This window comes from Chrysochloris asiatica, unplaced genomic scaffold (assembly GCF_000296735.1).
Source record: "Chrysochloris asiatica unplaced genomic scaffold, ChrAsi1.0 scaffold00007, whole genome shotgun sequence".
Lineage (NCBI taxonomy): Eukaryota > Metazoa > Chordata > Mammalia > Afrosoricida > Chrysochloridae > Chrysochloris > Chrysochloris asiatica.
In genome coordinates, this window is record NW_006408525.1 from 19,997,829 (window position 1) to 20,018,035 (window position 20,207).

The following is a 20,207-nucleotide window of genomic DNA, read 5'->3' on the forward strand; positions in this document are numbered from 1 at the left end:
GCAGCCGTGTGCCCGGGAGCACCTCAGCTCTCTCAAGGCCACAGGCCTTGATGCCCAATGGTGCCCTCAACCCAAACAAAGTGAAGTGTAAAATGAAGGCAAAGGCAGTCAGTGGAGGTCATTCCCAAACCCGATGACACTCGAGCCTGCAGGGCAGAAGGGATGGTGCCTTCTGACAACTCCACCACCATCCCTATCTGAACAGCCCGTCTCTGCTGTCATCCAGTTGGTCTCCCAGCAACAACAGTGTCCTTAATAATATGATTAAACAGCTGGATGGAGCTGATAGGACGTAAGGTCTGGCACCCAGAATGCACCATCCAGCAGATGCCCCTCTATGGGTACCAAGGCTGAAATCCCTGAAGACCCAGGCAGACCCCCGGCTGGGGAGGGCCCTGGGCCCCAGTTGTGCCCCAGCTTTGCCAGGACCTTGCCAGGTCTCCACCCCCGCCACCACCAGGCCTGTTGACAGCTCTGTAGAGAAGAGTAATTACTTCCTTAATCATGTGTGCTGGGCAAATCCTGAGGTCCCAGCTTGTCATCAGGAAGGGACCTCGGGCCAGACTGTTTATCTCAACGGAAATAGAGGTGTCGAAAGGGCAAGGGCCCACTGTGATCCCCACTCATGTTCACTGATGCACCGAGACTGGCACGGAACACCTGGATGCCTTCAGCAGGGGCTGGGAGTGAAAGCAGGCTGTGTTGGATCAATCTGCCTCGTAGACAGACCCAACTATCAGTTTGCTTCTGGAAGGGGTTGTGCCAATCCACAACTTTTGTTAATTAACACCATTGTGTGCCAGGACATGAGTTCTGGTGACACAGTGGGCTAAATGTTGGGTTGCTAACCGAAAGGTCAGTGGCTCCAATCCACCATCTGCCCTGCGGGAGAAAGATATGGCTATGTGCTTCCATAAAGATTTACAGCCTCAGCAACCCTAAGGAGCAGTTCGACTCTGTTCCACAGGGTTGCTATGAGTTGGAAACAACTCAGCGGCAATAGGTTTGGCTTGGGTTTGGTGTGCCAGGAGTCCCTGGGTGGCCCAAACCATTGGCACTAACTGAAAGATTGGTAGTTCTAACACATCCAGAGGTACCTGAGAAGAAAGGCTTAGAGATCTACTTCCAAAAGGTCAGTCTTGAACAGCCTACGGGGTTTGGTGCCACTCCGTACCACACAGCATCACCACGAGTTGCAGTGCACTCAACGGGAGTTGGTTTGCTAGGGTTAGCGTTTAATGTTCATGGCAGCTGAGATTTAGGAGAGAAGTGCACCCACATTTACACAAGCAGACCCAGGCCCCAGACCCAACCCCTGTATCATCCAGGCACTTGTATCACACCCCATCACTTTCAGTAGGACACCCCCTTGAGCAGAGAACACCTGCATCCAGAGCACCTAAAACATTAAAATCCTTTTTTTTTCAACTGTACAATCTACCCTCAAATCACCTCTGTTTTGCAACTCTCATCACGGATTTGAGAGAAGGGGTTCCCATCACCCAGCTACCTGATTAGCTGGGATCCTGGGAACCACTAAATTAGGAACCTGAATATCCAGTTATGAGAAGAAATACAATCAGACAGTTAAGCCTTCATTCCTACCCTCTGGCCACTCCCAGCCAACACCATCCCTGGACCCAATGGCAGAAACAGGAACAGCTTCAGGTTGGGGGAAGGGCCCAGCAGTGTTGGGGGAAGGGCCCGGCACCCAGTCTTCCCCTTTCCTAGGGGCTCTATCCCACCTATTACACCTGGGACACCCCCCTCCCCGGGAGGGGTGGGCACAGCCTAGGTGCTCGGTGAGTGAACTGGAGACCCACTGGAACTTCCCCAAGCTCCAAGGCCATTTCCATATCTGGGGAGTCAGCAAGTCAGTTTGGCACAGTTCCCACCCAAACATTATTTCCCTGACTCACTTCCTTCCCCAAGGCTCAAGACCCAGGCCACAAGGGAGCAGCCAGTCTGATGTCACTGGGGACCAAATCCCCCAGCCAGAAAGCCAGAAGCTGGGACAGGAGTGTCTCAAAGACAGCTAGGATGGAGGAAGGGAATTCTAGAAGCCCTGGTTTGCCAGGAGACTCCTGGGTGGTGGGAATATGTCTGGTTACTAATTACACGTTGGCGGTTCACGATGTCCTAGAGGTGGCTTGGGAAAAAAGACCTGTGAGCTGCTTCCAAACACCCAGCCATTGAAAACCCTGTATAACACAATTCTACTCTGACACACATGGAATCAACCTGAAGTCAATTTGTACCCCCCCACCCCCTCACACACACCATGAATTGTAATCAATTTGAAGGCAAACTTTTTTTCCCCTGGCCTGGCACCCACCTGCCCACCTCAGAGGTCCTGCTTCTGCCAATTTCCTCACAGCTGTACATGCATGCCACTATCTTCATATGAGGGTCAAAACATATTAAAATCGGAATCTTGTCTGTTACTCCTATGTATGGGTGGCCCCCTACTCCTGCTAGGCAGTGACCCCCAAAGGAAATCCAGGAGACTCTGCCATCCAGGAGGGTCCTAACCATGGCCTGGTGTGATGCTGTAGGATAAGCACTAGACTGCTAACCAAATGGTTAATGGTTCAAACCCCCAGCCACTCCTTGGAAACCCTATACAGAGCCACTATGAGTTGGAACTGACACAATGGCACTTAACAATAATAACATCTATGGTCTTGACCCCTAAGCTTTGAATAATCCTCTCAGAATCATCATTGAACAATTCTAGACCTGAAAGGGACTCTCGAATCCACCTAAGCTCAACTGAGTCAGAGAGGGAGAGTGACTTGCCCGAGGTAACACAGCTGATGGGTGGCAGAGTCAGGACTACCTAGAACACACTCTGCTTGACGGCCAGAGAACAGAGCTTCAAGGAACCAGGCTTTACCAATCCATGGTAAAGGGAAGAGCAACTAAGGGGGCAGTGAAGGTGCCTTTACCACACAGGTCCATAGGCTCTACCAACAGGTTGCATGTCTAGGGCAGGTAGAAAACCAGGAAAGGGGGAGCTTGGAAATATCTGAGGAGAATTGGTCATTGTCCAATCCAACAACACCTTCCTTCTTCCTAGCTGTCACCAAATCTCAGGGTAGGACCACAGTACCTGCCCTGGCTTGAATCCTCTCTCCAGCATCCCTACCAAGTGGTCACTAACCATGTGCTTACACACTTCAAGTGACAGGGAGCTCTCAAGCAGTGAGTGCCATCTTGGGACAGCTCTGATGGCCAGGTCCTTGTGATTAAGGGTTGACACCAGCTTCTCAGTAGCTGCCCAGAGCCATAGATCAGAACCTGGCACTGTGTACACCCTTCCCTACCGGGCTGCTCTGCAGCCTCGATTGCTTACAACAGAGAGTAATCCTCAAGTTAGAGACAACCACCACCTCCTTTGTTCTAGAGGCATCTCTGACCTCAGGAGCCGTAGGCAGCTGGGTCACAGAATCACTCATTTGGAATTTATTTCCATGGAAACCCACAAGGCACTCTTCAGAGATGTTTGTTGGTAGGCTGCCCACAAGAGGGTAGAGGTGAGAGTAAAAGATTATGAGAGTGCAATAAATCATTCATCCAGGACATAGTATGTAAGAGTGCATGGGGGTGGGTGCATGTTCACAGAGCTACAGGACCCCATGAGTCTCTCACTCTCAGGTTTAACTGGAACCAACCCCCCACTGCTATTAAGTCAATTCCGACTATAGTGATCGACAGGACAGAGAACTACGCCATAGAAAGCGGGTTCCAAGGCTGTAAATCTTAACAGAAGCAGACTGCCTCATCTTTCTCCTGAGGACTGGCTGGTAGATTTGAACCAATGATCTTTTGGTTAACAGTCCAATGCCACCAGGGATCCTTAATTGGGGCCAAGGGTAAGGAATTTAGCCAGGATCAATCCCTGTTCCCCAGCAAACAGTGGAAATGGAACCCCCAACTCAACAGTCCTGCCAATCCACTTTTCATAGGCCTTACCAGTCCAACATTCCCTTCTAAACTCATTTCTCTTTTTTCCCCTTCTCTTCTGAGGAAACAAACAGATCTGTGTTGGATGAAGTACAATCAGAATTCTCCTTAGAAGTCAGGATGGCGATATTTCATCTCTTAGAATTCTTTGGACATATTATCAGGAGGGACCTGGAGAAAGACTAGGTTTGGTAAAGTGGAGGGCCAGTGAAAAAGAGGAAGACCCCAATGAGATGGATTGGCACCATGGCAGCAGCAATGGGCTCAAGTGTAACTGTGAGGGTGGTACAGGACCGGGCAGTGTTGTGTTCTGTTGTGTGTGGGGTTGATATGGGTCGGAGCCAACTCGACGGCACCTAACAACAACAAATCTCAGGGAATCTCAGGTCCTGCCACCCATAGTGATTCCTCTAATTCTCAAAATTGGTTCACCTGGGGTGTAGTGAGGTCTCCAGAGACACTTTTTCCCCCAGGCACTCCATTGTCCCAAGATTCAACAAACCCATGTAGTCCTCCAGCCCATTTCAAACACTGCTTGAAAGCGTGATTCCTAACTGTATACGTGTTTACCTCTGTGCACACATGTGCACCAGCATACCCATGCATGCATATACCAGTGGATAACACTCACACCCGCACACACAAATATGCAAGTGAGTAACACACACATGCACACATACATGAACACATCAGGCACACACCCACCATGCATAAATGTATCAATACTCTAAGCAGGACAAAGCTCTAGAGATCAGGATTAACTGAGACCAGTCTGCACTGTGCATCCCTGGATGACCCTTCTAGACCCTGAATCTGAGTCTTGTCTATAAAATGGAGACCACACTACTTAACTCAAAGAGGTGCAAGGAAAGCAGTAGGGTTATTCTTGTGAAGAGAGCCCTTGGCCTGTCTCTACTCAGTGTGCCTGAACTGTGCTGGGCGGCTGGGAACAGTCTACTGAAGGTTGTAAGACTCAACATGAAAGCCAAAAGGTTCTGCCCTGCACCTCCCACCCCACCTCTCTCTGAGTCTCCCCTTCCTGGTCTATAAAAAGGAGAGGGCTGGACCTGGAAAAAGAGCCCAGTAGGGCAACGGTTAAGTATTTGGTGGTTCAAATCTACTAGCCACTCTGTAGGAGAAAGATGTGGCAGTCTTTCCAGAAAGATTACAGGCTTGGAACCCCATGGGGACCGTTCTCTGCCCTTGAGGGGCACTATGAGTCAGAACCAACTTGAAGGCCATAGGATTTTAGACCTGGGAATTCTGATGCCTCTGTACAGGCATACCTCCTTTTTTTGCACCTCTGTTTTACTGAACTTCACGGATAAAGTGTTGTTTTGTTTTTACAAACTGAAGCGTGGCAATTCTATTGTTGTTGTTGTTGTTGTTAAGTGCCATCGAGTCGGGTCCGACCCATAGCGACCCTGTACAGGGTTTCCGAGGGTGTAAATCTTTACGGGAGTAGAAAGCCTCATCTTTCTCCCGCGGAGCGGCTGGTAGTTTCGAACCGCTGACCTTAAGGTTCGCAGCCCGATTCGTAACCACTACGCTACCAGAGCTCCTTTAGCACTGTTATTTTTCCAAAGCATGTGCTCAATTCATGTCTCTGTTACATTTTGGTAACTCTCACTTTTCATACTGTGATTGCACACTTCATGGACTACCCACCCAAAGCCATCAAGTTCATTCCATTCATAGTGACCCTAAAACTACAGTATACTGTAAACATACATTTGATAAGCACTGGGAAGCCCAAAGAAATTCATGTGGGTCGTTTTATGGCGAAGTTCGCTTTATTGCGGTGGTCTGGAACCCAACCCACAATATCCCCGAGTACCTGTCTCCAGAGTGGGGTCTCTGTCTCTCGCCTGAGACCAGGGAGGTGAGGGCAGCCTGCTCTCAGGTCTGCAGCCAGAAGGTGGCAGAAGCCCTTTCCAGAAATGTGGGGCCCCTGTAGTCGGCCTTGGAAAACACCTGATTGAGATGCGACTCTGGATGCCGGGGAATCCCGGGCCTGGTGTAGGGGCGGACAACCCATGGGGCAGGCGCCGAAGGGTCCACGAACGACTGGGCTAATGTGGAAATGTCCCTTCTGCGCCCTGCACTTAGTCCCAAAAGAGGCCAGACGGCAAGTGGGAACACCTCCGGGTTCCATCCACTGCGTCCGCGAGGAGCCTTGCGCCTGGCTTTCCCAGGCTCCTCCATGAGGCGGGGAAACGGCAGGTCAAGGCACGTCCGAGGTACTGCCTGGGACCGGCTCTGGCCGGCATGGCCTGACCCCCTCCCAATGCCCCTTTGTCCCCACCTGGCCGTCTCGGGAACTCCGCGAGTGAGCGCTTCCCGGTGCCAGGGCCCTTCCAGGCCCCCGCAGGAAGGCAGGCGGTGGGGACCAGGTGGCCCCCGGCGGCCCCAGCCCTGCCACAGCGGTCCCTGAACCCCATGCCTTACCCAGAACTTGGAGCCGAGCTCCCCAGAGCCGCACAGAGCGTCCATGGGGCAGAGGCGCCGCGATAAGGACCGTGAGCGCGGACGCTGGTAGCCCGGCAGCTCTGGGCGCCGGGCCCCGCCCCGGCCCGCCCCAACTGAACCCTACCCTTGGCCTTCTGCCTCGGGTTCTCCTGTCCCGGAGGGGTGCGACTGCACCTCCGCAAAGTTTGCGGCCATGGCGGGAGGGACTTTGGGGGTGGGGGGAGATACACACACACACACACACACCCGCTCCCATCCTGGACGACTCTGTGGGGGCCCGATGAGTCAGAGAAGGCACGGAAAAAACTTTTGCAACACTCTGCACGAACAAAATCCTTGAGGTTGTGTTCAGCTCTGGACCTCAGTTTGGCCATCTGTAAAATGGAAGGGCTTTCCCGAACAAATAAAACGGAATACCTCTAACCACAAGTTGCCAGAGACAGCAGTGCCCAGTAACTTGCTGGTCTGTCTCCGTATGTGTGTGCGTGTGTGGCGAAGGGGAGGTTCCCTCCTTTGAGACTTTTAAATTGCAACCTTCCCCCAGGGTTTTGTGGCTCCCTAATTTGGGTCCTGGTGTGGCGCTGTGGGTTAAAGCTCTGGACTGCAAAGTCGGTTTGAACCACTAGGTCGGCGGTTCAAGCTCACCAGCTGCTCCTCAGAAGCCCTATACAGGGTCACTATGGGTCGGAACCGACTTGATGGCACTTAACAACACAACTGACACTTCAGGGTCTCTCTGTGTTTCTGCTTTCACATCTGTGAAATAGATTATCACAGTGCCGGCCTCAGGACTCCATGGAGAAAATGTATATAAAGCATCAAGCATGTTGCAAGGCAGCCAACATTTTAGTTCAGGGTGGGGAACTAGGCAGGTGATGCCCCAGGAAGAGCTTCACATTAGCACTTGCTCCTCAAGCGGGGGTACTCCACATTCTGTAAAATGAATTTCAGGTCAGTAGCCTTCCCTTCCTATGCACCCCTAGTTTAGCCATGTTGGGATCTCTCCATTCCTCTCCCTTTCACCACTTCCTGCCACCTTCTCGCCCCTAGAAGGGTCCCCACCACCACTTCTTGGGGTTGAGAAAGAATTCTCCTCAGGGAACTTTTTCTTCAACCCATCTCTCCCCAATTCCCCGACCCTGCCTCATGCCCACCTTGGGTCTCAGAAGAAGGTGTTTCCTTCCTTGGCTGCTTAGCAGCGTGGGCAGGAGTCAGCAAGAGAGCACAGGAACAGCTGGTCCCATCCATCCCTCTGGGCTGGCAGGAAACCACCAGAAGGGGAGTCTGGTCATTGGCTATCACAACAGAGATGTGAATGGGACCAGGGTGGGAGTAGGGTAGTTGGGCAAGGCTCCGCCTTCTCAGCATCTGGACTGGAGGCTCTCACCCTGCACTGAGCAAAACCCACCCATCCCTTTCTTTGTCTGCTCCTTCCCTACCACTCATGTCCCTATCTCTGGGCAAAGCCTTCGCAGCACTTTCACACTCTTGTCACAGTGTGCCTTTGGTTATATTTAGTTGTGAAGAGTCTGTCTTCCGTGCCAGTCTCAGAGGTCCCCAAGGGTAGGGGCTGACTGAGTCACCTCCAATCCCTCCTCTATGCTGCACGCTGTGCCTTTTGTATCGTGTGTGACCTTGGCAAGTTCCTTGATGTCTCTGGAACCTAGTTTCTGGAGTAACTTGGACAAGATGCCATCTAAGGTCTCATCCAGCCCCGACAATCCAGGAGTCTACGGCTCAAGCAGCCAGGTGTCTTCCTCCATCCTCTGGTGGTCCTCCAGCAGCCATGCCTTCCTCATGGTCCTGGTGGGTCTCACCGTCTAAGCCTAGTAGATGTTGTAGACACCACGGAAACCAGAGAAGCTAGCTCCTGGGCTCCGGGAGACTTGGAAACGTCCCTTCAGGACCTTTGAGGAGATGTGTCCTCCAAGCAGACCGTCCTTAGATGGGTTGTTCAGAAGCTGCTTGGGCTCCTACCCAAGGACCTCCTGCTTCAGAGCTGACCAAGTCATTCAAGAATTGTTCTTGTTGCTGTTCAGTATTGTCTAGTTCAGTTTCAATTTATAGTCACCCTGTATAGGGTTTCCGAGGAGTGGCTGGTAGGTTTGAACCACCGACCTTTCGGTTCAAACTGACCTTGCAGTCCAGTGCATTCTCCTGCAGTGCTACACTAGGATTAGAGCTACAGTTTGGGGCCAGGACCCTTGAGCTCTGGCTTCAGTGTTAGAGCTGAAGCCCCTTCTCTTTTGTCCCCACATTTTCATCTTGCCTCTAGAGAGCCATTCCTAGGCCTGAGGCACTGAATGGGTGCATTCAAGATCATAATAGATTATTTGTCTAGCAAGCAGATTGAGTAAGTATGGTAAAAGGATACAACCCTGGCACATACCTTTCCTGATTCTAAACATTCAGCATCTCCTTGTTCTGTTCTCTTGGTCTATGTGCAGGTTCTGCATGAGCACAATGAATTGTTCTGGAATTCCATTCTTTGCAATGTTATCCAGAGTTCAAAATGATCCACACAGTTAAATGCCTTTGCATAGTCAGTAAAACACAAGTAAACGTCTTTTCAGTATTCTTTGCTTTCAGCCAAGATCCATCTGACATCAGCCCTGATATGTCTCCTTCTATTCCTTGGAAACCCCATACAGGGTCGCTATGAGTCGGAACCAACTTGATTGTAATTAACAACATCTGTCCTTCCACACCTTCTGCATTCTGCTTGCGTTTCTGGCAACTCCCTATCTGTGTACTACTGTGACTATTTAAAAAATTATCTTTAGCAAAAATTTTTCCTTGTATGTGACATTAATGATATTGTTTGATAGTTCTCACATTTTGTTGGGTTACTTTTCTTTGGAATGGGCCAGATAACTGTCTTCCTAAGTTCTTGGCATAGATAATTAAATGCTTTCAGTGCTGTGTTGGTTTGTAAAAAAAAAAAAAATTCAATTTGTATTCCATCAATTCCTGGAGGTTTATTTTTTGCCAATGCCTTCACTGTGGCTTAGACTTCTTCCTGTAATGCCACTGGTTCTTGATCATATGCTACCTCTTGAAATGGTTGCACATAAATCATTTCTTTTTGGTATAGTGACTCTGTGTACTCCTTCCACCTTCTTTTGATGTTTTCTGTGTCCATTCAGTATTTTGCCATAGAATCCTTCAATATTGCACTATCAGTTTGATATTTTTCTTCAGTTCTTTCAGAAATGCTGAACATGTTCTTCCTTTTTGATTTTCTAACTCTAGGTCTTTGCACATTTCATTATCATACTTGACTTTGTCTGCTTGAGCTGCCCTTTGAAAATTTCTCTTCGGCTTTTTAATTTCATCATTTCTTCCAGTTACTTTAGTTTCTCTATGTTTAAGAGCAAGTTTCAGAATCTCTTCCTGACATTCATTTGGTCTTTTCTTTCTTTTCAATAACCTTGTGATTTTTTCCATGTATGGTGTTCTTTATGTTATTTCATAGCTAGTCTGGATTTACACCCTCGGAAACCCTGTACAGGGTCGCTATGGGTCGGAACCGACTCGAAGGCACTTAACAACAACAACAACAGTCTGGTCTTTTGTCATTAGTGTCCAATATGCCAAATCTGTAGTTGAGATAGTTTCTAAATTCAGATATGATGTAGTCAGGTCATGTTTTGGTTTACATGGATTTGTTATCATTTTCTGCAGTTCACCCAAGTCATTAAGGTTGGACTATACTTTGAGGAGACAGCTCTTCCTCAGTCACATTTTGAGTGCCTTCCAACCTAAGGGGCTCATCTTCTAACACTATATCAGACAATGTTCTACTGCTGTTTATAAGGGTTTCAGTGGCTAACCTTTCAGAGGTGATCTGCCTCTCCTTCCTAGTCTGTCTTAGCCTGGAAGCTCTGTGGAAACCGCCATGGGTGACCCTGCTGGTATTCAGAATACTAACATGGTTCCTAGCATCACAGCAACTCGTAAGCCACCGACAGTACGGCAAACTGACATACAAGTGGTGGGGACCCTTGGCAATTTGTGCTTTCCCTCATCTCTCTTGAGGCATTGGAGGGTCATCTCTGCTCTGAAGATCTATCTTCTCTCTGATCCTCAGGGACTGTTCCTTCCTTTCCTATAGCCATGATACCCGAGGACTCTCTTGTTCTCCTCAGAGAAGATTTCGGAAGGAAATCTGGGACTCTGAGAGGACATACAACTTCCCCAGGACCACAGAGTAGTGGGGAGATGAGACCCACAGCTTCTGAACCCAGCTCCTGAGCCTCTCTTCAAGGTTGCTTAATATACTTTCTCCTACACTCCACCTCCCTTCCTGACCCCAGCAGACTACTCATCCTTCAAGATTTTGCTCAAGCCCCCTCTCCTTCCTGAAAGCATCCCTTGAACTCCCTACCCTGATCCTGGGGTAAGAACCCTTCCCCCACACATGCCTCTCTCCTCTCTGTATTGTAATCACTGTCTAATTCACCTTCCCCAGAAGACTATGAACACCTTGAGGTTGTCGTTGTTAAGTGCCACCAAGTCCATTCTAACTCTGTATAGCATTTTCAAGGAGTGGCTGGTGAGTTTGAACCTTGAGGTTAAGGTCTCAGGTGATTATCTCTATCCTTAGTACCCAATACAATGCCCGGCTAAGTGAACCCTCAGTTTGTGGACTGGCTGAACAAGTTTCCTAGGAAGAGGTCAGATAGTGGCATTAGGTACAGTCCCAGATTTCCAGAATCAAGATGTGTCCAACGGGAGGGTTCCTGAGAGGAGCAAAAAGGACCCCAGGGGCTCAACTGAAGCAGAGAAATGACCATAGCTCCCCAAGTCTCAGGCCAAGCCCCCTCCTCTGTCCCCAGCTGACTGAAGCTCCAGGAGAATGAATAGAGAGCACAGAGCATGTGCTGCACCTCCTCCGCCACTGAGCATCCCAGGGGAATCCAGCATCAGGGATTTCCTGGCAAGGAGAGGGAAAGATAAGATAATTGCAAGGTACAGCTCAGAACAGGAATGACAGCAGAGCAGGGTAGTGGGGGAGAGGGAGGGAGAGTAGGTGGATGGGAGACCCAGAGACAGGAAATGCTGCAAAGGGGAAGAGCTGGATTGGAATAGACAAGACAGCGGGGGAGAGGCAGAGTCAGGCCACTAGGTTCCTTGTAGCTCGCTCTGGCTCCTAGAAGGCCTGGATCATCCCCAAACTGGCCTCCAGCTCCCCAACTCCAGCCTCCTTTTCACCTTTCAGACTGCCGTCCTATTTCCTCCAGTCTCCAGCCTGGTGGGGGCGTACTGGCCCCTCTGTGACCCTCAGCAAGGGGCCATCCCTCCACCCCCATACTGCATTTGCATATGATTTAGCATGCAAGTAAGCACTGGTTCTGGCGCAGAGTCAGGAATTTTCAAAGCAAAGAATGAATTAGCTTCACTGGCCACAGTCAGCAGCTCCCACACCTGGAAGGGCTAAGATGAGTTCCGAAACCCAGAGCGCTTCGCGGAATTCCTTCTTGTGACTCGCCCTGCAGTTGCCTCCTTGAATCACCTCCCTTAAAGGGGCTGGTAGACCACTTCCAAACTGACTGCTGCCCTGGATTTGTGCTGGATCACTGGTCTTCGGCAAGGACTCTGGGCAAGGCAGGCTGAGTAGTTGGGATTTCAGTCTGGACTTTGCTGTGCACAGACTAGTTGTTTGGTCCTGCTAACCCATTTGTTTCTTTGTTTGGGGTTTATACAGTGACCTGTCCATGGAAAGTGTCCATCAGTATTGGTGTCTCCCTAGCTTGCTCCCTCTGCAGCAAGGGCACAAGGGTAGCAATCTGGCAAGGGTGCCTTATACTGCCACCTGGTGTCCAATACTCATTGCAAGCCGTTGCCAGTCCCATGGGTTGGGCCTTTCAGCGGGCCCAGGAGACAGGAGGGAGGGAGGTTGTGGGCACCAGGCTGTTACGGGAGTGGCTGGGGATGACAATGAAGGGAAAGGCTGTTTGAAAAGTGGGCGAGGCCTGGGTGGGGCAGGGGTACAGGTAGGAAGAGAGCAAAGAGAACAAGTAGCAGGGGGTCAAAGGACAGGACTCTCAGGAAAGGGTGGGGCCTTGGATTGCCCTTCACGAGGAATTGAGGGACACAGTCTCCTGTGGTTGAGCGCCCTCCTAACCGTGCCCTGTGCTCAAAGCTGGGAGACAAGGTGGGCCTAAGTCTCTGAGTCCGCCAGGCTGGAAACACCTGTGCACAGTTATAGGAACACAAATGTGACTGCTTTGGAAAAGAACCGCTGAAGAGTCATTTTTCATGTAGGATTCATCCCATTCTGTCTCACTCCCTCCTCCATGGGAAGAGGCTGGGGCAGTGTGAAGTCAATGGCTGGAGCTTGGCCTGACCTAGGGCTAAATCCTAACTGACATTTCCTGGCTGTGTGACCTTATACAAGTCACTCAACCTCTCTGAACCCATTGCCTCATAGAAAACATGAAGCTAGCAATGGTGCCTTCTCTTGTTAGGATGTTGAGAGGAGTAAGTGAGAGACTGCATATGAGCCTCGAATTTGTTTTTAGCACCAGCTCATCTCCCCCCACCCCCAGATAGACCTTTTCCTGGAGTCTTGGGGGTGGAGGAATCAAAAGCAGCCAAGCCCAAGGTGGGGGCCGCAGCCATTGGCAGAATTCCCTCTGAATTCCAAGAAGGCTGAGGGCAGAAATGCCAGGAGAGATGTTCTTACCTCCCAAAGTCCCCACATCTCTGGTGGCCCTCAACTAAGACCTGCTGTCTCTCCCAGATTTCTCCACCCCCACTTGTGCATTCTGGAACCTAATCAAATAACCACCCAGACAAGCATCACAAGGTTAGCATCATTGTTATTATTACTAGTGTTAATAGGATTTAGCAGCGTCATTATTTCCACTTCAAAACCCTTTAAATGAAACACAAAAGTTTCCACCATTGATAAAGATTTGACATGTTTGGGGGATAGGTCACAATTGTCTTCCTCAATTCTGTTATCATTTCTGAATCACTACCAAGATGCTCCTCCACTCTCACCCCCGCAGGCACTGCTCCGGTCCAGAGAAACCCTCCAATCAGAGGTCAGGTACTGTTCTCTTTTCACAGACTAACCACAGCAGATCTCTGGAGAACACTCAAAATCATAACCAATGTACCCCTAGTAAATTGCCTTGGCCCTTACTGGGAAGAGAGGACCAAAGGCATCTTCAGAGATGCCTAAGTAAATCTGCTTACAGGATCATGTGACTGAAAGGGGCGGGGCATGGTGGGTCCTCTGAGAGGGCCGGGTTGGTGGGACGGAGTGATATCAATCCGCCAAGTTTCTCTTGACCTAGAATCCTCCAACCACCAGAAGGAAAAAAGACCCCAGAGCTCCCCTACCCAAATCTCCCACCTTCATTTGGAACAGGCAGTTAGAGATTTCTATAAATATAAAATTTTTAAATATAAAAGCTTAATCTGAAGGCCCAGGTGACAAAAAACTGGAAACGGGCATGAATTTTGTAGTTTTGCTTTAAAAAAAAAAAAAAAAAAACATTCTACAAATCCTTCCTCTTCTCACCTGAGGAGCCAGAGAAAAAAAGAGTTCAACATCATTGCACAGTCCAAGAGGAGAAAAGCAGGTGTATGCTTACAGGAGTGATATCCCTTCAGTCCAAAAGAGCAATCTGAAAAAGCATTCTCCAGCAACCAGGCACTCCAGGCTCCCCGGTGCCCACTTTAGCAGGGCTGCCATTGAGGTTTTAACAATCTTGGGGTTCAAAGACCCTGGGGGGCCAGGGGCTGCAAATGTTCAAGGGAGTGGAGTTGGGGCAGATGTATTGGGGTGGTTGGCAGGGGGCAGGCTCGCTGAGTCTCTGTCACTGCCTCTGTGCACCAGGGTTTTAGACAATATTTATACAATATTGCACTGGGAAGGTCAGCCACGCTGTTCACCTTCCTCCCTACCCGGCTGGCTCCCACTGGGCCGGCAGCAGCAGACCTTGTAAACACCTTGATGGAGCTAGTTTATCACCCCCCAGGGAGCCAGCTCCCCACTCAGCAGCCTGGCTGCTAGGCCCTGGGGAGGGAGCAGTCCGCCCAGGTTCACAAGGCTCAATTCCACAGTCAGCAGGCAGTGCGCCCCCAGGTGGGAGGCTGAAGTCCAGCCCACTCAGGTCACACACCCAGCCCAAACCTCCAGAAGGAAAACCCAGACATGCTCGCTCCTCCCCCACCAACCCCAGCTCCAAATCCCCAGAAGCTGAGACCTCCTCCAACCTCCCCCAGCCTCAGTAAGTCCCATTAACCAAAACAGCTTCACTATGTCAGTTTCCAGCTTTCAATGTGTGGCTGATAGCTGTCCGCAGGAATAACAGTTAATCTGAAATTACTCACATTCACACAACTGCCGGGCTGAGAAAAAGCGAAACTATTTTAAGAGAAGACCCGGCTAAGGGCCTTCTCCTCCAGGGCCAGGCATTGTGTTTGCTCCACTCTTTCAACACACACACACACACACACACACACACACACACACACACGCACACGCACACGCACACGCGCGCGCGCGCACACACACACACCCTTTGAACCCTTCCCTTCCCGCCCTCTGCTCCCATTCCTAGGAATCTTTCTTCAATGCCATGTGGATATACCTAACTCTCCATCCCCTTTACTTTGTACTCTGGACGGTGATTAACTTTTTATTTTGGAAAATTACTTTATTTTATATATAGACGTAGATATAGGTATATAGATAGATAGATATGTATGTATGTATATATAAAAAGGTTCCATTTCATTAGTAAAATCTCATTTGCTTTCCCTTTCTCTCTTTTTCTCCCCCCTACAGAAAATGATGATGAGGTTAAAGGAGAAAATAAGTTACATTACAGTTTCCAAAGTGGTTCTTACTTTCCGCCGTAGATGAGCCACCGTTGGGGTGGTGCTGAGCTCTCGGTTCCAGCTTGTGCTTTGCAAGAAGAGGGAATATAACTAGACTGGTTATTTTGGGGTAAAATAGCCAAGAGACAAACGCCTTCGCCTCAAAAATATTCTGAGACACATAAGAGTAGAAGGAAACAAGTCTCTTCAGTCACAAAATGTCGTACATCTCGCATATACTAGATTCAATTAATTTAATAAAATAGAATATACATAGAGATTCTGCACAAACATATTGCTTGCTCCCAACAGCTCCTGGTGTCGGGAACCTCAGTGGCACTGGGCCTCTCTCTTTCTGTCTGGTCAGAGTCGCCAGGACGGCTGTCTTTCACTCTGGAAATTCTGCTTGGTGTTGCCCAGCGTCACTGAGGCAAAGAGGAGCGCCTCCTTGGTGTCTATAAGGACATTTCTCAGGAATATAGCCCAGGAGGAGGGGCTAGGATTTGGCACCCAGTGGAGAAAGGGAAATGGGAGAGGGGAGTAGGACTCAGGGGTCCGGGTCTGTTGGGTCAGATGATAAACCAGAGAGACTCAGTACGTCTTTCTTTGGGGAGGGCAAGGCAGCCATGCTGTCAGGGGGGCCCGAGGCTGAGGGATCCTTGGTGTCGCTGGATGGAGCCCTTCGCCGGAGACAGACACCAGGACTGGGTGGGGGTCGAGGACCCTGGCTCTCCGGAGGGTCTATGGAGATACTGGGTGGACTGAGTTTTTTCTTGGGCCGGCTCCCAGGCCCCCCAAGAGGCTGAGCCCCAAAGCTAGAGGAGCCAGGGCTCAGGTGGGGCTGAGAGGCACTGTCCAGGCAACTGACCGCAATGGAGTGTCTCCTCTGTTCATCCAGCCAAGATGCGGGCCGGTGCCGGCAGCTCTGGGCCTCCACACTGTAGCATTTCTTCAGGTCCCGTGGGGAAGGGGGCTCCTCCTGACTGCCGACTGTCAAGAGGTCCCCTGAAATCCAGCTCAGCTGCGTGTCCAGTTCTAAGCTGCTGCTGGTCTCCGGTGGGCCCCTGGCCCGGTTGGGCTCTGGGCCTGGGTGGAGGGCTGCAAGGGGCATGTGCTTCGAGATCTTGCTCTGATTGCGGACGTGCTGCTGCACCTGGATGCTTGGCCAGCCCCAGAAAGAGGTGGCCTGGGTCAGAGGTGGGGAGGACCCCCTCACTTCTGACAGCAGGTCTTCCCGGCTGCCCAGACCCTGCACATCCAGGGAATCGGTTCTTATTGCAGCCTGTATGGGCGATGGGAGAGGGTTCAGCCACAGAGCTTCTTCTCCATTGTGGATTGTCCTGCTGGTCAAGTCAGGTGTCTCCCTGCCCCCATGCAGACGCAGGACTACCTGAAGCAGGGGTCCTGGTAGTCTATCTTGCTAGGAGACGGGGTCATCTGCAGGCTGACCACTATGGTCAACCATGCTTCCTCCCCCACCTCAAGTTTGTCTTCCTTCCCCTTCCCTAGGCCCTGACCTCCCTATAGAAAAAGCTCTTTGCAGCCCCATCCCCAAAATGCAAAACAGCAGCCAGGCCAGCTCTGCTCCCCAGGTGGCTCCTTCCTGGCTGGCAGCCTCTGCCCATGCTCCTCCTTTAGCCTTGAGTACCCTTCCAGATTGACAAGCGCCCATTAGGACTCTGGTTCTTTGTGATGCACTTGCTGACAAACTCCACCCCTAAGTGTGACTGACCCCTTTCTCCTCTTTGCTCCTCGCTGCACAGCACCTGTTGAGGTTTCTGTCATTATCTGATATGCTCTGTATGTCTATAAGGGGGCAGGGAAACTAGAGTATTGGAAATGGAACAACCAGAACACAATGAATGAGGATGCTGTCACAATGTGAAAGATGTAACTGATGTCATTGATCAATCTGTGAGGAAATTGTCAAAGAGAAAACTAACTTGCTGTGTAAATTTTCACCAAAAAATAATAAAATACGATTCTAAGAAATTAAACAAACCAGCTATTGAAAACTCTTTGGAGCAAAGCTCTACTCTTAGACACATGGGCCACGAGTTGGAACTGACTGGAAGGCGGCTGGTGGTGGTGGTAGGGCTGTGAGGATCTGTGTCTCCACTGCCTAGCACAGAGGCTGCGCAGTACAGAACAGATGGAGGTCGCGTCTACTCTCCCATGGACTTGTGCCCTCACCTGGCTGTGTGAACTGCTGCTCTGGAGTCCCTTGAGTCTGAGCTCCTGAAGGTGGCCTCTGGTTTGGTCTAAAACGCAGACACTTACAACTTTACTTGTACCCCTCAGCTAAGTCCAAAAGTGCAGACAGCAATAGAGACCTGGATTCTCCTGACAAAGTAAGTCAGCGTGATGTGTCCTGGGACAATGACCGGTCCCCTATGGCCTCCAGCGTTCTGCACTGGAAACAGTGGTGGTGGGAGCTCCAAGAGGGCACAGACCACCCTGGTACCCAGGACAGAGTGTGGCATGACACTTTTGTTAAGTGCCATCAATTTCAGTTCCGACTCATAGCGACCCTCTCTATAGGGTTTCTGAGGAGCAGCTGGGTGAGCTTGAACCACCGACCTTGCAGTCTAGCACATTAACCCATAACGCCATACCAGGACTCTGGCACATCACCGATGCACACCCTAATATTTCCTGGAAGAATTAACTGTCTACTCAAATCATCAGCAAGTCTAGGAATCCCAGGTCACGCCCACCTCTCCACACCTGCTCACCTGCCGCCTGAGTGGCCTCTGAGACAATGGGGAGCGGCCAGGTGGAGGAAGTTTGGGGATGGTGCCCCAGGTGGGAGCACAGTGGGGCTGGAGCAGATGGGGTGTGCCTTTGGAAAGCTGCAAGATGTAGCTGGTATCTGCTGGCTGGGAGTGAACGGATAAGACAGAGCCTGGGGGCAGGGAGAGATGAGCTGGAGGGTCAACCGGCCCTGGCTCCCACCAGAATCCCCTCCCTGACACTCTCCCTCCCTATCAGGGCCCCTCCCCTTTCCACAGAGGCGAACCCTGGATTGAAAACCATACCCCTCAAGCTGGGGGCTCCCCAGAGGTAGAAAGACCTCTTTTGCTGCCTCAGTGCCTCCAGGTCAGGACAGGGTCTCCCTGTGTGAGCCAAGTCAGTGTGCCCCTAGCCCTGGTACCTGACTGAGCCTTGGGGAGCACCCAGGCCCTGTGTCCCGGGGACCCCTCAGCAGCGCTCCCATCCCGGCACATGTAACTGTCATTGGGCAGAGAGTGTGTGCGGCTGACCCCAGACTTCCGGACGGTCAGTAGGTCAGGTCCCAGGGTGACTGGTACCGCTCCAGGGCGGGGCTCCATCTGCAAAAGAAGAGGGGAGGGAGGCGGGAGGAACAGAGGCATCCAGATTTGGTAACTGGGGCAGTGCTGGACAACAGAAACCAGAACCCCCTCCCAGGACAAGGCTGTGATGGGCATGGCAGTGGGGAGGAGCAGACACACAGATGGGCGCTCCACACACAGAGAAGAAGGCTCCACCCCCAGAAACTGATCCACAAGGCAGTGCCTAGCAGCATCCTGTGTGAGGGTGGAGGGAGGGCAGCCCCCAGTCCCCACCCTGCAGGCAGCTATAGAGCTCATTGTTAAGAACCTGTATAGAGGCTCTGAGGGGGTCTGGTATTCAGGGGTGAGGCCCTGACTTACAGCAGCACAGAGGTGGGATAAAAGCTAAGAGAAGCCCCTCTCTCATAGCTCCTGGCCAAAGCTACTGGGTAAGGGGGCTAGGGGAGGCTAGCGGGTCCTCCCAGTCAGCAGGAAACATGACAGCCCAGGAGAGCCTGAAGGGCAGAGGGTTTTTCACCACTTGAGTTTTTACGGTTGGATGGATGACGAACACTAGAGGTCTCCCCATTGATAACTTAATAGCTCTGGTTTCAGGCCTGGGGTCTCCCCTCCCTCAGGACAGATTGGGACCAAGACTTGCTCTCAAGTGGCCTCTCCATCACCCTGTAACCCACTTTCCTCCAGTGGTCTCCGGACCCCTCCATTCCTCCTTCTCAGAGAAGCTACTGATTCCTGTGTCCAAGTGGGAGCAGGAGAAGGTAAGAAGTTGTCAGAACACAAAGACAAACCCCCCAAGATTGGTGAGAAGGCAGGGATACACAAGGACAGAGAGGGGAGACAAGAAGAGCTTCCAGAGGGAGAAGAGCATGGTGGTGGCAGCAGAAATGTGGCTCTCACACACTACGTGCTGGTGAATGTCTCATGTTGGGGGGAGAGGCAGGAAGGAGGGGTGTGGGGGGGGGCTGGTTTGCACAGGGCTCCAAATACAGGTCCTTTGGGCAGCTGTCTGATGCCTCCTCTGTTTGGAGGTTGTATCACTCCTGGGTGTTTGGGTTAACTCTTTCACAACTGTCACTCCTATGCCCTTCAGGGCAAGGTTCCAATTTAATCTTATTTAATTTCTTTATCCATAGTGGGAGACCTGCCAGCAAAGACCGGGGCATCAGGTGCCTGCTGACTGGTGTCTGAGGTGGGGGCCTGGGGCAGAGCGAGAGGGCAGAAGGTATCTGGAACCCTGGGGGCAGCCCAGCCCCTGAGGTGACTGGGAGGGTGGTGAGGGGCTGTGTGTATGTACATTGCTCTCCGGGGCACTAAGTAAGAATATGTGAGTGTCATCAGGCAAAGAGTCATCCGTCAGAGCTAGAGAGCAGGATGGTTCAGACACAATCTCTGACGTCAGAGACAGAGCCTCCATCTCAGCTAGAGGGATCTAGACAGGGAGAGAGATGATCAGCCGTAAGAAACCAGGACAGTGCACACGCTCACTCAAGCTCAGCCCCCCTTCCCTCTTTTTCACAAAGCATGGGTAAAAAAGGCATCCCTTGTCTCTCCCCACCCCGTTCGTTCCCAAATAAACTGTCAGCGCCTCCCCGCACCCACCTCACCCCCTGCCCTCACCAG

General features: G+C 51.1%; 2 protein-coding genes across 29 annotated transcripts in view; both read right to left on the reverse strand.

Annotated features, from left to right (window-relative positions):
- Nucleotides 1-6,630, reverse strand: part of ABCC3 (ATP-binding cassette, sub-family C (CFTR/MRP), member 3) — a 58,191-nt gene extending 51,561 nt beyond the window's left edge. The window contains exons 1-2 of the mRNA XM_006833646.1: nt 6,610-6,630; nt 6,415-6,498 (exon numbers count right to left, since the gene is read on the reverse strand). Coding sequence (XP_006833709.1) covers nt 6,415-6,498; nt 6,610-6,630 — 105 coding nt within the window. The remainder of the gene's footprint in view (nt 1-6,414; nt 6,499-6,609) is intronic.
- A 9,190-nt stretch (nt 6,631-15,820) lies between these two features.
- CACNA1G (calcium channel, voltage-dependent, T type, alpha 1G subunit) overlaps nt 15,821-20,207 on the reverse strand; it is a 65,192-nt gene continuing 60,805 nt past the window's right edge. For 21 of the 28 annotated variants that reach the window (XM_006832456.1, XM_006832453.1, XM_006832446.1 and 18 more), the window contains 3 exons: nt 18,428-18,605; nt 18,009-18,178; nt 15,821-16,555 (listed from right to left, as the gene is read on the reverse strand). In XM_006832456.1, the coding sequence (XP_006832519.1) occupies nt 15,821-16,555; nt 18,009-18,178; nt 18,428-18,605 (1,083 nt within the window). Of the gene's footprint in view, nt 16,556-18,008; nt 18,179-18,427; nt 18,606-19,881; nt 20,017-20,207 lie in introns of all 28 variants that reach the window. The other 7 variants (XM_006832438.1, XM_006832434.1, XM_006832432.1 and 4 more) reach the window with 2 other exon arrangements.